Consider the following 16,729-nt stretch of genomic DNA (forward strand, 5'->3'; position numbering starts at 1 on the left):
CGGATTGGGGAACAAATGTGGATCCTGACTGTTATTCTCCAATAAAATATTTGCAAAATAATTTAATTGAGCATGTTTAAGCCAAGTGTTCTTCCTGTGTGAAAGTTCAGGCACAGTGTTGCTGTCGGTGAACAATCAGGCTTGACCACCAGCCCGCTTCCATTTTGACACTAATACCACCTACTATAGTGTGCTCAATCCTCCATCTTTAGAACTGCCTTGATGACTACCTTGTTTTGATATGTTAGGCCAGTTAAGCTGCAAAAATCTGGCTTAAAAATAGCGATATGATTTTAAAGTGATTTTTGAAAACTGGAGTAGCACAGAAGAAAAAAAATGTTTATATATGGTTACAGACCTATTTCTGTAGAGCTATTTCTGGTAAACTGAAGTTATCTGATACCCTAGAGTAGCATAAAAGGGAAGATTGATGTAAGTAGACAGTCATTTCTGGCTGTGGTCAGGATAATCTTACTGCCATGTCTTTGGGTCACTAGGTCATACAGGTTTTTTTCTTTAGTATTCTTTTTCTATCCACCGATTTTGAGAGCAGAATTTCCCTTCTAGCTTCTTCCTTCTTCAACTAATTAGTGTCTTTCACTTCTAGACATCAGTCAGGCTGCAAAGCAGCAGTACAGTAATGTACTGCTAAATACAGATGTACAAAATGTGAAATCTGTCAGTCCATCCCTTGGGCACCAGTCTATACCTGCTCATGTTAGAACAACAGTCACATGTCTTATTAAATCACGTACACTTTGTGCATCCCATGTACTGTGGATTTGCTCCGTTATATACTGCGTAAGCTTCGCTGGTGTGCTTGTGCTGATAAGCGCTCCTTCCTCAGGCTGCAGGGAAAACCAGCAGCCCCTGTTGTGCATGGCAGCTATTGCCATAAGCACTACAGACTTGAATGGAAGACAAATGGAATCAAAGGGACATAGTAGTCCCACAGCATTTAACTACTCATTTTCTATGTCCTCAAACTGTACCAGCCTGGAACGCGCAGGCGATACTTTTCCTTTGGGATGGACAGACAGCACTGACTCATAAAAAGTTCAGAGCACTGATAACTCCATCTTCTTCCAAAGTTCAAGCTGTGTTTCTGCAGGAGATGGCAGCAGATGATACAGTAATTGTAAAAGAGGCTCTCCTAGGAGACTGAAAAGGAAGGGGGGGGAAAAAGAAAACAAACCGCCAAACACACCCTATTTCTGCCCAACGGATGCTCAGTTAAATAGCAGAATGATCAAGACTTTGCATTATGATACAGACGGAACTGAGATTTTGATGCTTTTCTTACTTTAATGTAAGAGAAGCACCCTCCAGACTAAAGGAAGATAGTAAGGTCCAGCTGAAAGTGAATGAACCTTGTTTCACTTGTTCTTGTTTCAGAATCACAGCAAACCAATAGACATTTTGTACTGATCATGATAAAATAGACACCAGCAGTGTCTCCTTAAAAAAAAAAAAAAGGCAGTTTTACCACCTTCACTAAATAGAAAGAGAACAGTTTGTGTTGGAAGGGACCTTGGGAAGTCACCTACTCCAAGCTCCCCTCCAAAGCAGGAACCAGCTTGCTCAGGGTTTTATCCAGTTGCCTTTGAAAACTTTCAAGCATAGAGATGCTACAGCCCCTCTGAGAATCCAGTGTCTGACAGTCTTCAGGGTGGAAAAAAAGTTTACTTTCTGCTGGCTTGGACCGTGTTGTGTTTTTAGTTTATGACCGTTGTTGCTTGTGGCTAGTGTAAAGAGCCTGGCTGTGTTGCTCTGGAAATCTAGAAAAAGAAACTAAGGAACTGGATAGGGAGACTTCTTCAGGGCTTTCGTCATTCAGGAGCTACGCCCGAAATTTTCATCTTGCTTTCACTTGGTCGATCTCCTTCTGAAGTTGGAAGACTCAGACTGTCTCATAAAAGCACGAACATATGGGATATAAAGGACATCTGGAAAGGAAGCAATAGGAGAACAAAGTGGGAAATTCAACTTTTTGTTCCTGTTTTCTTTGCAACTTACTCCATGTGCAACTTCAAGCTAGACATCCCACCCCATTTGTAAGATTGCAATGATAAGCATCACCATAGTTTATCAGGTTATTGGTTTAATGCCCAAAAATCTGAATCAGGATCAAGGTCTGAATTCTTTACAAAAGTATAAGATGTGACTCCTATTTCTTTTGATTTAAAAAAACAATGTAGAAAATGGAGGAGCATGGACTGGGAAGGCGGGATAAAGGCAAGGAATGAGGTAATGCATTTACATGTGTATGTTATATATATGATTGGCATAATCTTTTAATTCTCTTTTGATTTCTATTTTCCTTAGGAATTTTTTTCCCAAGGTCTAAAAAAGGAAACTAAATAAGGACTGAAAAATTCTATGGTGCTCTGAAAAAGGTTTTGTTATGAGTAATAGCTCAAGCAGCCTTAGCTGTTCATGTAGCCTAATCTGAACCCTGCCTATTTTGATACTTTGCAGAATACTGTAGTCTTGATTAGCTGGTGAGAAGGCAACGAGTTTCACCCCCTGTGTAAAACTCTTACTATTTAAGTTCCAGCAGAAAGTGGTCTTCCTCTACCTCTTGCTTACTCTCACCCTAAAAGCACTGCTCATAGATAAACCTGCCTTCTTTTGTGTGTGTGTGTTAGGAACCTGGTCATTCTTGGTCTCATGCAGTTCTTGAGAAGCAACTCAAACTAGTGTACACATCTGATGGCATTATAAAATAACTGAACTCTTAACTATTTATATTAAGGAAATATAAATATTTCCTTCAGACCATGTGGAATTAGTGAGTGAGTGAAGATTTTAGAGAAGAGTTGTTTATTTGTTTCATTTTGCTTGTCTACATGTTTTAGCGAAGATGGGAAGAAATGAAAGGGGAGACATAAATAAACTCTTCTGCTTGCATGCTGGAAGGATCGTTTAAACAATAGTAGAACATTTTTCTCAGCTTCTAAAGTTACAGATTTTTTTGGAGAAACTGTAAACATAACAAACATCTCTTATGCTGTGTTGATTCAAAACCTACCTAACTGTGTTATTCCCCAAATCAAATAATACTCTCAACTTTGCTGCCTGGCAATCCACCTATTTTACTGCTTCTATTCCGTTAGAGTTCCGCTGGAGCTAAGGAAGCTTTGGAGGACGTATATATATACATACATACATATATACGTATATATATATTCAGGAGACCACCCATTACATATTGCTACAAACATTTGGAATATTCTGCAGCAGTCATAGAGTTTACAAACAGTGATAGCCACACAATCAATGTAAAATTAAACCCATTTGAACAACTGTTCTGTGCAAGCCCAAATCCATGCTGTTGGGGAGGATTTAATTTATGCAGTGTTCAGGAATCTTTCCAGGATGTCTTTAATATCTCTCCAGCAAGATACACTTTAAAACACTTCGTTTTACACTTTCAGAACTTCTGTAATGCTTTAATAAAGTCCCACTAAATGAGCTTTTGGATGTCCTAGGAGAACAATTAGTTAAGATGAAACCATAATGAAATGTACAGTTATATAGCTGATGATTTAACCAATTCAGTTAAGGTCTGTGTTGCATTTGCTTGTGGTGTTTTGATGATGATTTTTATGGAAATAGAGAGAGCTCTTCTGAGCAATTTATTGGAACTAATTTTGTTTTAAAGAATGGTTTGCAAGGAAAGGCTTTTGCTCACTTCAGTGCAAGGCTTAGGTAGTACTGAAATAACCCTGGACTGACTATAGTCTGTAACCATACGGTTCTGGAAAACGGGATTGAAATCTCACAGGGCTGCCTATGGAATATACCTTTAGCTTAGTGTTGTTATTCAGCTAAATGTGATTACCGATCATTTAAACAGGATGCAGTAGGAGAACTGTTTTAGATCAGGTTCAAGATTACATGAGTTAAAGGTGCCACAGTTGAAACAGACTGATTGCTGGGTGAGTTATGATTGTCTCCATTTTCGAAAGAAACAATTTTTTGGGGAAAAAAAAACACACAGAAGAACACCGCAAATGCTGCAGTATAATCGCATTCATTTACAGAACAAATTCAGACCTTCAATATAGAATAGAAAGATCAATTGTACAAAATGAAATGCTTGACATTGTATGTAAGGCCAAAATCTCAGTAACTGACTATACTAATAGATTAATCTAATCACCTTCCTTGCAGCTGATACATAAGACCATGTATTTTTAGACCATTTCATCTTGTTAGCGACTATTGAAGATCCTCCAGAATCTGTCAGAATTCCCAAGTCTTACCTTCTGCGAGTCTGTCAATGACTTCCTTTGTTTGACAAAGAAGATTTAGGAGTTCCAAAAATCTACTTTTGATGCTAAAAAGAAGGAACCTGGTGTTACAGCCTGCTCCTACGTCCCCCTTCCTTTCCCTCTCAGCTTATAACTCTTACACTTGGAATTGGTTGTACTGTCTAAATGTAATTTCTGCATTGCCTTCTTATTTTGGCTTTGTGTGGTTTTCATTGTTTAATAATTAGATCCACAGTGGTTTCAAAACACCAATGTCCTGTAATCCTTCTAGTCACTGCGAAGTATTCCTCAACAGCTTGTGTAAATTTACTCTTTGAATAATCCACCCCTTCAAAAAAAAAAAAAAGTCCTTCATATTTGCCATAGATCTCAGTTTGTGTGGAACTTGGTTATGAGTAGGATACAAAATACTCAGGAATATGTAGTTTGTAGAACTACATTAGAAAATGAAGAAAATATTACTATTCTAATCTTTGTTGTGTAAGCAATGACAATTAAGATATCATTCAAACTGTTGAGGGTGATTTTTTTCTGGCCCAAGGGTAGGCTGATTGGATTAAAAGTACATTTCTTTTTGTAGATACTATTGTAGACATTATTAGGTCATTCTTTTGTTTAACTGATGATTTTAGGCTATTATTGATGGTAATTATTTTCCTTTCTCTTTAATTTTTTATTTTAATAGCTAATAATGAACTGCTGGGTTTAAATCTTTCTATCTGTACATATCCCAATCTGGATAAACCCAGTGATTCTCTTTTACAAAATAGAAGCAGTACAACACTCTCTGTTAAATTCAAGCCTTTCCCTTAAGCTTTTATGGCACAGTTACTAACTGACCTTTTCCATTTTTGAGGAGCAGGGATGACTTCTGTATCAAAATTCTGAGGAGCTGTTAGACCTGCCTTAGTCACTAATTAGCGCTATGGCTAGATGTCTGTGATGACCATGGCATAATGAATCTTACCTTACAGAGTCACGAAAACTTTCACAAATTCTCAAGTCTGAGAAATGCAATGTATTTACATTTTGCTTCAGATAAATGTCTCCCGTTGCTTCAGTGTATTTAAGCATTTGTTTGCTGCTACACTTCAAATTGGTCCATGAATTCATTAAACACTATCCGGTAATCATTAAAGACTAATCACCTATTTACAATGATAAATGGCAAGTTCTTTCATTCCTGCAAATGGAATTAAAAAATCGCCACTGCCAAAACCTACTGAAATCATCTGTATGGATTACAGCTGAAAACTAAGATAGCTCACATGATTTGAATAAAATCCTACTTTTAGATATCCCACTTACTTTCTAGAAGCTTCTGCAGTCTAGAAAATCAAAACCTACCTAAAGATTCTCAATTTCTACGTATTTTCTACTTACCCCTCTTCTGTGTCTAATGACAATTTATTCTAATTATTAGCAACTTTCCTATCCAGTTACCAGTGTTTTCATTCTTTCCTTTATTTCCCTTTAGGTCTAATAGTTTCTGTTGTTTACCAATACTAGGCCTTAGACCATACCAATATGATGATAAATTCTCCTTTTAATATTTTGTTGTTGCTTGTTGACATTTTAATGTACATATAAAAGCTAATGACTAAAACTTCAATATGAAAGATACGGTTAAGTTTCCCAAGTTGCCTTTGAAAATCAATGTTTCTGACTAAAAAAATGTCAAAAAATCCTGTGCATATGGCACTGTTCCAGACTTTAAGAAATGAAATCATCTACAAATCTTGATCATAAACCTCCCTTTTCTCTTCCATCCCATATATATATATATATATTTTTTTTTCTTGAGGAAATTCCCTCTGTTTCAGCTAGCTTGTAGTTTTGAAAGGTCTCCAGTTTCCTGATCGCACTCTGAAATACCCCTAGACAGGACTATTAAAATTCCAATTAAAATTAAGCCACTAAAGCAAAATTTTCAGATAAATAATATTTTTAGAAATCCACACTCATAGATGTGAACATGAATTTTTTTCAGTAACAACTGGTAAAGACAAATAGAGTATGATATTCACGCTTTTAGGTGACATGGCGTTGAGAAGAATCACAAGTAGCTTTGAGAACAATTCTAAACAGAGTGGTCTTGATATAGGGGAAGAATTTGCTACCATCAGTATTTGATTTACAATAAATATGTTGTAGTCATGCAACTCCAGAACACACCCTGTGTTTCCATTATACTGTCTGTGGACCAGCAAGGTGGTGCTGTCAGAGTGACAGATGGTTGTTAAGGGTATTATACTGTTCATGCAAGGTAATTCTTTTAATGTATCCAGGACTGATCAGCCTATCATTTTAGGCTGGAGTGCTTAAAGGGTAAAGGGAACAGACACTAGATAGAATTACTAACTTGTTAACCCTTGAAAAAAGGAAGGTCAATGTCTTTGGAAAGATTGCACTGTGTTTGTATCCCATCTATTTAAACTGGTGATCAAAAAATCCCATCACTTTCAGTGCAAGAAAGTGCTGATTCTTAAGGGAAGCCATCTCTGTTAGTTGCTAGAGGTGCAAAGCCTTAAACCGGGGGGGGGAATCAGCAAGGTAGTGGAGATCTCTGGTACTGTTTCTCTGAGCTGGGCCTTCAAATGTGAAATAATTACATTTGTATTGTAAGCCTTAATACTATTTCTGGGGATAAATATGCTCATTTTCTACTCTTGAATCATTTACCTTCTTATTTTATAATAACAGGGACAACTGCCAAAATAGAGTGAACGTACTGCAATGTTAGAGCTAGATAACTTATGCAGGCCCAATGAAAACCCTAGATCATTTTAAAAGTACTGAGACTGCTGAAAAGAGCCTTTCAAATAATTTTGTAAGTTATAAAAGCAGTTCAATGCAGAGTTGTTATACATCCTTGTCTGTATTCATCCCATTACTTTCTAGCCCCAGCTTTAAATATGAGCAAGACAGGAGCTCTTCCTTTTTGCTTCAAGATGTTCTCGTCCGCAACCTGTTTGGGAGATTTCTGTTCTGAAGATGGATGTGGCTTCTGATGCTGGATTTTGAAGAAGCTGTTGTGCCCAGTGCGCACTATATATGGTTGGTTAAGAGGGAAGGAGTGCAGCATCGTACACAGAACAACAACAAAAAAATCCTCATATGCAGAATGGGTTGCTGCATGTGAACATCATGACTCTACAAATCATCTCTGACACTTTGTAACTTTAAATAGATATTTCTCAGAAATCTCTGTCTTGGTGCTTTATATGGCCCTTATTACTATTGTTCTCAATTGCAGAACAATTCTCCTCCTAGCATTCTTGTGGATCAGAGAACTAGTATCTCCGCTTTATGGCTGGCCTAAGGCCAGATGTGCATTGGATGGGTTATACAAGCTAGGGTCATCTGTGTAGAGGAAGTCCAAGAGCACAGATTCAGGCTGGTGTGAGATACTCTTGTGTCTGTTCATAACCCTATCCATCCTACCTCTAAGACTCTTGGTTGCTGTATCAGGCAAGGACTAAGATCTTTCTATCTTTCTCTTTGAGTGTGTACTGAAATATTATTGTACTGAAGTATAATACTGAAGTATTATTTCATAATTTAAGACCTCTCTCACTTGTATACCCATCTTTGGGCTGTGTTTGAGGGATCTGACTGATGAGGGCTAAATGTGCTTCCCCTTCAGAAGGCCTTAAAGCTTTTTTAGAGCATCAGTCCTCCAAAAGCAATAGGAAAGCTGCTGACTTGCTTCAGCTGTGTGCTCTGCCTTTGGAGTACTGGCCCCGAATGTACCCAGTCAGAGAACTCAGGATTCAGAGACCGTGCAGTGGAGGGCTGTTGTCTTCTCTGAAGTCTCTGAGCTGCTGCTCTGGCATCTAATGAAATCCTTTCTGCACTATTTCTAGGAAAAGGAAAGAAACAAATTTTAGGCCAATTGACTTTTCCCATTTTCTGCAGAGGAAAAAGCCTTGGGTTATATCCTGTGAGAATTATTATTAAATGTGAATTTCAGTAATATGTTAAGAAAAATCTTACAAGCACCTTTTACTTCAAATGTCTCCTCTTTACCAAACCTGTTTTCATGAACTATTTCTTAGTGTACTTTGACAGTACCAATGCTTTAGGGGAAGGCATGATGTTTGCTGTTATATCACCTGATTCTCCTTCATTAGCAGGATCCATCTTAATCCTGAAGTTTCTTTCTGCTTCTCCATATAGAAAATTATTTGCATCAGAAATGCTGAGTAAGAAAACCTCAAGTTGTAGTACAATTTTATTTATGCTGAAGAAATTAATGCTAGCTAATATTCTTGTTTCTTGTTCTATTTTTTTTTCTGGATTTGATTTTTGGTAACTGGCCCAACTGTGTCCCATTGTGAGAGCTTGGCGGAGAGAAGGAGAAAGACTGGAGAAAAAGACTTGTAGGTGGCAGGGACAGCTTGTGTATGTGGCTGCATACGTATGTGAGCTGGCATAAGGCAAGGCTATGTGGATGTTAACTGTTTAACTAATGCAGTATATAAATCCTTAGCTAGCTGAGAATGTGACCTAAGGAGGGCAAAAATATATATATATATATTTATATGTATTTACAGGTGCCCCACCGGTGTTTGATTTCTGTGCAAGAGTGATCAGCGTGAACTTGATTACTTCCCCAGAGATTATGTCCATGCAAGGGTGAATCATATAACTCTTGGTTGACTCATGGCTTGAAAAAAATGGAATTAGCACAATTCAAAATGACAAGAATTTCTGTTCACAAGGAGAAAAATAAAATGTGTATTTACACAGCAGATTTAGGTAGCGAAGGATTTGCTGTCCTTCTGTAATGGTGAAGGGAGTGTTTTTTTTTTTTTTTTTTTAACAAGAAAAAGGCAACCAGAATTGAAAATGAAATCCAATATATTGCCATTCCACCTCTAGCTGCGATCTTGCTTGATCCTGTAAGTTAAATGGAGTAAGTGCATGTGACATTACTAGAGAAAACTAGACAATAGAGAACAGAGTATTTTAATTGCTCACAGGAATTCTTCCTTCTCTGTCAGAAACAAAGCCGCGTCTCTACGTGCTGTCAATGGTAATGTGTTGTTGCCAAATTACCTTTTGGATACCATCTAAAGCAGAAGTTGTGATGGCCAGTGGTTATCAGGAACAGAAATGGCCTCTTTTTAGGACAAGTGCTTTGGTTGCATCCAGTTTTTGGTAAGTGCTTTATGCCTATTCCAGTTTCTCTTGTAGTTCCAAGTGGACTTGTGTTCTTGCTGCTTTGGCTAACTGTGTTAGGTGTTGCTGTTTTCTATTATATTTTGAGTTGCATCTGCGAGACAGCTACTTCAAAGTGGTGGAGGAAACAGTTTCGAAAAGAGACATATTTGATAAATCCCGCTGAAGTCCAGTCGTAGGGAAGGCGCTAAGCTCATTCTAAAGCAACTCTTTTGGAGAGGTATTGCCACCTTTGCAATGCTTGGAGAAAAATGATCTGTTTCTCGTGTAGGTGGGAGCGGAGACCGTGAGCAGGGGGAGAACCCCTGTGTCAAGCTGCAGACAGGGTGCTGGGTGCTCGAGGGCTCTGAGGGCTGCTCTCTTGACCCAGAAGTCAATAGCCCGGGCCCTGCAGGTGATGTGACACCCCGGGTGGTGACCCCTGGGGGACTTGGAGTGCCCTTCGCTTCTTGGGCGGCGAGCCCCGCATCTCTCCTTAACATGGCACCTCTGATTCCAGCCCTGTTGACCGGGGGCTGCCTCCTCATCCCCTTTGGTTTCGAAGAAGTCCTCTCGTCTCCCTGCAGAGGCTCCAGGCACGGCGGGCCGAACGACGGGGATAACGAAGGCGCCGGGGCGCTTCGGTGCTTCCGGCACGGCTTTTGCAAATCCTTCCCTGCTTAATCTCCTCCGACATCTGCGCATCCTCCGGGCATCTCCCCGTGCCCTCCTGCCGCTGCCCCCACCCGCTGTCGCCTGCGCCCCAGCCGGGGGTCGCCCCGTCCTCGCGGCGGCGCCCAGGAGCGGGGCCGGGGGGCGGTGGCGGTGTCGCCGCCGTGTCGCCGGGTGTCGCCGCGGCCCCGCTCCCCTCCGCTGTCCCCCCGCTCCCCCTGTGACGTCACGTCTGTGGCGGAGAGCGCGGGCTGCGCGCAATTTTGGGAAGGGGGGGCGGCGGCGGCGGCGGTGGTGGCTGCGCGCTGCCGCCGCAGCTGCAACATCTGGAAGCGTTCAGCGCGGCTGTCTGCCGGCGGGAGGCGGCGAGCAGGCAGCGGGGAGGGAGGGAGGGGAGGGAGGCAGGCAGGCAGGGGGAGAGGGAGGGAGCGAGGGAGGGAGTAAGGGGCTGGGACTGTGCTCTCTTCCTCTGCAGAAACAGCTCCCTGCCAACACAACGCGCTCAGAATGGCTTTGAAGAGGAGGAGCAGCAGCGTTTGAACATCTCTCTTTTTTTTTTTTTTTTTCTCCCCTCCTCCTTTTCTTACTCTTGTAGTTGGTGGATTTTAAAAAGACATTTAACCCTCAGAGGCTTGTCCTGGATGCTTTTGGGTTTTCTTTTCTTTCTTTCCCCCCCCGCCCCCCCTCTCTCCCGTTTCCCCCCTTCCTGTTCTTTTTTTATGGTTTAACAGCCAGAGGTGCTGTGCTAAATTCTTGGAAGGGGCCCGGATGTACTGAGGATGCATTGCAATTTCACTAAAGGAGGCAGTAGTGGAAAGGATCAGTTTTTGGTGTTTGATGCAATAATGGGAATCAGGTAATAATAAAAGGGGAAATTCTGCAGCTCCATTCTTCCTTGAATCTTACCAAGCCGATTTTCGGAGGGATTAATCTGGACTCGTTTTTAAATGGTCAATGAAAACAAGAGGATGTACATTCCCGAAGAAAACCATCAAGGTAAGCTCGAGATCCACCTCGGAGGCTCTAGCCGCCCATCTCTCCCCTACCCTTTGTCCGTGATCTTTTTCGCTTCGGCCCCGCTGCCCCCGCCGGCGGCAGGCGCGGGGCGGGCAGAGGACAGCCCTCGCCCCCCGTCCCCCTGCGGAGCACGCAGCTACCCGGGGCCGGCCGCCTTGCGGGGGGACCCCCGCGGCCCCTCGGGGGGCGGCCGTGTCACCGGGCTGAAGAAAAGTTGCTTTGAGGCGCCGCCGTCGTCTCCGGGAGGAGAGGGGCGAGCAGGGGCGGCCGTGCGCCGGGGCCGGAGGCGAAGTGCAGCTGCGGAGCCGCTCGCTCCGCCGTGCTGGAGGAAGGCGAACTCGGGGTGCAGCCGCCTTTAGGGCCGGTGCCCGCTGCCGCCGTCGGGGTCCGGCTTCCCGAGGAGCCCTTCACTGCTCTTACGCCGCGTCTAATCCCTCGCACGAAAGGAGAGGGGAAGGGGGAATTATCACGTAGCGGCAAGATGGGGATCGGAGTTGGGCTCCGCTTGGGGCAGCGGCTGCTCGCCCGGCTCCGCTCAGCACCGCCCGCATCATGGACCCCGACCCGCGCCGCTGCTCCTCGGCACCAGCGAACGTCGCCGGCTATTCCCCGTAGTACAACTTTGTTTGTCCAAACTCCAGGAGCCTCCCCGCCACCCTCCTCCGCCCAACCTCGACCTGCTGTTCCTGAAGTTATTTTTATCCCGCTAGCTACCTGCGTGCCCTCGCCCCCTCCCCTCCCCGCCAGCCCTGCCCGCACACCCACGGCGGTGTTGCGGAGCCGCCAGAGCCATTTCCTCCCCTCCCTCCGGAGGGAATGAGGTGCCGGGCCCCCACCCCATCCCATCGAGCCCCCCTCATTCCATAGGGACCCCCCCCCGGGGCCAGCTGCCCCCTCGCCGCCCCCAGCCCTCTCCTCCCGGGCAGCCTCTCACCGCTGCCGGGGCCACCTCGCCTGCCCGCAAACAGCGTTCAGCGAGAACGTGTGCCCCCCCAATTAAATACAGATTAAAACGAAAAACCCCAAGCCCGGCACTCCCACCCTAGCCACTCTGTGGAAAGAAGGTGGGAGGGGAAAGGAGGAAGCGGCCCCCGATGCAGAGTGCTCCTGCCAAGCGGGAGCAAGCCCGCAGCACATGCATTCGGCAGCCGCCACTGGACTGCTCTTCCTGGACCGGAGCTGATGAAGTGGACGAAGAGCTCAGCCTCCATAGCAATATGCCAACGCTATGGCAACCCAAATTCTGCTCCCTCCTTATCAGCTGCAGTGATTATATAATTGGAGGAACAGTTTTGCATCTGTCTCTTGATGCGGATTGTCATTTCTGCCAGGTGAAAGGGCAACTTCCAAAGCAAACAAAATCAAGCAGGTGGAAGAAAGTTCTGTTTCCTGGTGGTGCTCAGGCTGCCATGTATTTACAATCTATTTTTGTTTTGTGCAAACAGCGCTTGAAAGGTTAAATTGATCAGTAGTCAGGAAAACCTGGTGGCAAGGAGATCAGAGCAAGCCAATCAGGATGTGGAACGGAGTAATTAAAGCAACCACAGATTTCCACTTGCAAGGTGGAGATCAAAAAGATGAGCAGAAGGCAAGCCTAGGTCTGTGGTGCTGGTCTGCTCCTCGTATATGAGGGGGAGGAGTGATTTAAGATAAGTGTCTCACTCGTGCATCCTTCTCAGTTGCTGGCAGCAGGATGAATGTTCCAGGTACTACTGATGCAAGACAATTTTGTATCTGTTCTTGAACTGTGAGCGACATGGCTAGGCCTCTGCCAGCCATTGCTTTCTGCACATGTCTGTTTGTAGCTAACTGCTTATCAGGCTACCTGGGCAGTCTGATGCTCAGGAGTCTGTACTGCGGGGGGGGGGGCAAGACAGCAGTGGCTTCCCTAAAATAAATAAGATGTACTACAGACCATTATCAGACCATTATTTAGAAGGTGAGGGCTGCAGGGAGGAGGCTTGAAAATGCTTTGTTGACTCCTCAACTGCTAATATGAGTAGGCTTGTGTTATACTTGTTTTGTACTTTTTTGGGTGCTACTTAGCACACTAGAAATCTATTACACAAAAGTAAGATTTTTTTTTTTTTGGATGCTAAAATATGAGCCTGCTGTGTTTTCAGTACAGTATCATGTTACACAAAGAAAAGGGAGCTTGGAAGTATTATTTGTTGATGCTGAGATACTTTTCAACGTTTATTTTTGCTGCACAATGGAATATATTTTGATAACAATTAATTATTCATTATTACCACAGAGTATGTGTTTATCTAGAAAATGTTAAAAACAAAACCAAAAAAAATCCCACCCACCAATCCCAGAAAAAGCTTTCAAAACTAACTACATCACATTTAATGCACATATGGGACTTGGTGTAATCCTAGATGGGCGTCTTTAATGCACTCCCTCATAATATTTTGAAAAACCTGCTCCCGCAATTTAAAATGGAAAATCGGTCTGCAAAATCACGTTTCCCAGCCCTCCCGAGGGAGGGAACAGCATGAGTCAACCTGGCCTTCGGCGTGGCGAGTTTGAACCTCAGACGTCCGGCTCATCTCCAGCACCTAGCTAAAGCCCTCTGCTCGTTCTTCCAACCTTTCCTGGTGGGAGGCCGGCCCTGCCTTCGATCCGCGGGGTTTAGGGGCGCGGGGTCCCCGGGCGCTGCCTCCCCCAGGAGGTGGCGGTGCGGGGCCGCGGAGCCGGCCATGAGCCCCGCGGCGGCTGCCCGGAGGCGCGGCCGGCTCCGGGGTGCCGGCTCCCGGCGGCCGGGCGCAGCGCAGGCTGGAGCGGGCGGCGTTTTTTTGGCACGGGGCCCCGGAGCGGTGGTGGTGGTGGGGGGATCGGCCGTTCCCTCCAGCCAGCCTGCTCCGAGACGAAAGCAGCGCGACCGAGCTACCCCTTCCTTCAGTTTCAGCGAATGCCTTTGGGCTTTGTCCTTATTGCGTATTTTGAACAGATTGCTACCTGCTGCTTGTGAAAAGAACCCCCTCGGGTGTTTGTCGACCATAATTAGGTCTTCTTGCAACCTCCTTTCCTAACCCGCACGTATTTTGTTCTTGAAGTCTTCCTCTGCAAGACGCTCTCTTTGCAGTCCTCGTATCTTCCTAATTTTACAGATATGGGGCTAATTAGCATTCCCTTTATTTGTCAGAAGCCTGTTGATAGTGAGAGGGTCAAGTCACAAGCGTACTTCCTAATACGTTTTCTGACCTGAAGTGAGGGTCAAAACCATAAATATTCCCCTTAACTTTGCAGGTATAAATACACAGATGATTATGTACACTTCACTGCTGACTTCAGTTTAAGGGAAGAAATCTGTCTCATGCTGTGCTAGAAGACAAAACCCTTGTAGATACAATTTATTGGATGTTTGCTGTAATTTTATACTTTATTTTCAGAATGCCAGTTCTATTTCCTGTATTTTTCTGGGGCAATTCTTGGACATGTAGGAGAAACTGTGCTCTTTCCATGGTGACAAAGTCATCAGGTTGGCAAGCTGAATTTTCAGTTCTGAGTATTTGTGTTGTCTTCTCATTTTGCTGTAAAGGTTTATCACAGTAGGCAGTAGTTGTGGGGCATAAAGTATACTGGGAATTGATTTGAAGCAAGAAATTGGAAAACAAGGATTTGTGGTGAGAAAAAAACCCAGAACCACTCATTGGAAACTAAAATTCCAGCCCCCCTGATTTAACAATAAATGTTGGCATTTATAAAATATGATCTTCTACCTCAAAGTACTTGGAACATTCAGTGTATTAAGTGTTTAATTCAATATGATATGAAATAAAATATATAAAAATATTAAATGTAATAGATAATGTTAAATAATGGTACTTAAGTGTTCTGTATAATACAGTCCACTGCATTTACTTTGAAAGTTACCGGTAGAGACTTCAGAAAAGTATTTAAGTGCTTTCAACCATTTCCTATCCTTTAAAGTACAAGTACTTGTTAGAAACATGGTATTTGAAGTATATACTTTTGAAAGATTTTCTTTTAAATGGTCATAGGTCATGGGGGCTGATTTGGGTCAAAAGCAATGCTTTTGACTGGTTCTTCCTGAAGTTTGTGAGTTTCTCCCATCACAAGCACCTGCTTGTAAAGATCTCACTGGAGCTCTCTGTATCCTGTTCACCATTGTGAACACCCTCTTGGTTGCATATCTGCTCTGCAATCTAATATGTTTTGGGGGTTACCTCTTTATAATTCTTGTCAGCAGATGTGACGCACTCTTGCTGTGTGGAATTAATTTATTCTACCAAGATACCTACTTTGAATTATTTGATATCTATTGATATCTATTTTTTTTTTGCTTGTCTATGTTTATTCTTTTTTTCTTTTGCCTGTCTGTGTTTAGGTTTTCTCTTATTTTCTTTCAATTTTATTGAACATGAGTCTGCATACATACTTAAAATAGTATTCATCTGAATGGTAATTGCTCTTACATTTACTTCTTGTGGGCGTGTATGTGTGCAACTTGTCATCATTTGTACAGGCCAGTTGAGAATATCAATTTGCCATTTGATTTGTTACAAACTGTGTCGCTTAACCCCTTTTGGGAATTAACTCAAAGGACACACTCCCTGAAGTTCAGGAATAGCAAACTCAAGACCTCCTCTGTGCAAGTGATTCCTCTGAATTTACTGACTATCAACCAACATTAACAGATGTGACTATGTGCAGTAAAAGTCTCTCTTAAATTATTGAAAACAACAAATCAGATCAACACTGGAAAAAAGCTTTTACCGATGGCAGATATATGCTTTACAAAACATAATGTCATCAAATCATTCAAATGCCTATCTTTTTAAAGCCCGTAGACCAACTCAGTATATTTTCATTTCTCTGAAACACTGTATTTTTTATTTATATATTGGAAATAAGATGAATTTGAGAGAGAGTTTAATTAAAATGTTTATTATTGTTTCAGTTAACTGTAAGAAAACTTCTTAACTGTAAGAAAGGACAATTTTGAGCATGCAGACATGTTGATTACCCCAAATTGTTTTCCTTTCAACAAAGTTTATCTACTACCTAACATAAAATTGTTTTTTTTCCTGTTGTGACTTTTGCAAATGGAAGTTGAAAAAATAGAGTACTTATCATTTTTAGATCATTTTGAAAGTATTTGAGTAAATGAAACATTGCATGCTTATTCTACGTGAGGATTTCTTCCCCTTCCTTCTGTATGTTGGCTTTTGTTTTTTGCTTGTTTTTTTATGGAAGAGGAAGAGACAGTCAGCCTTCTGTGCAGAGGACATGTGTGATGAGCATACGGTGCTTGTGCCTGAGAACAGGTGTTTTGCAGCTGTCAGCAAGAGTTTTAGGTGGTAAAGTGGTCCTGCTGGGAGCTCTGAAATACTATGTCTTATGGTTGTAAGAGTACCAATTGTGACCTATCTTGTAAGGCTTTAATGGAATAAATGATGGTGAGGTCAATGGTATATATGAATCTTTGTCCAGAAGAATCCTTGAAATGTCATGCCCTTCTATGGGAACTGACAGAAACCAGTGATAGCAATGTAAACCTTGTTAAGAACTTGAGGGGGATCATGGTAGCTCTCTTTCACCTAGAAGAGTGCAGTTGTCTCTGTGCTATG

The 16,729-nt window shown here is 42.7% G+C and overlaps 1 protein-coding gene across 50 annotated transcripts in view; it reads left to right on the top strand.

Annotated features, from left to right (window-relative positions):
• The window catches only part of CACNA1C (calcium voltage-gated channel subunit alpha1 C), a 494,498-nt gene that overhangs the window by 42,069 nt on the left and 435,700 nt on the right, over positions 1–16,729 (top strand). For 7 of the 50 annotated variants that reach the window (XM_080576042.1, XM_080576047.1, XM_080576046.1 and 4 more), the window contains exon 1: positions 9,150–11,108. The exons of 27 other annotated variants lie outside the window; for them this stretch is intronic. In XM_080576042.1, the coding sequence (XP_080432168.1) occupies positions 11,060–11,108 (49 nt within the window). In that variant the 5' untranslated portion in view covers positions 9,150–11,059. Of the gene's footprint in view, positions 1–9,144; positions 11,109–11,149; positions 12,836–16,729 lie in introns of those variants that run through there. 16 more of the 50 variants (XM_080576036.1, XM_080576050.1, XM_080576035.1 and 13 more) reach the window with 7 other exon arrangements.

Source organism: Anser brachyrhynchus, assembly GCF_964034855.1.
Source record: "Anser brachyrhynchus genome assembly, chromosome: 1".
Classification (NCBI taxonomy): Eukaryota; Metazoa; Chordata; class Aves; order Anseriformes; family Anatidae; genus Anser; species Anser brachyrhynchus.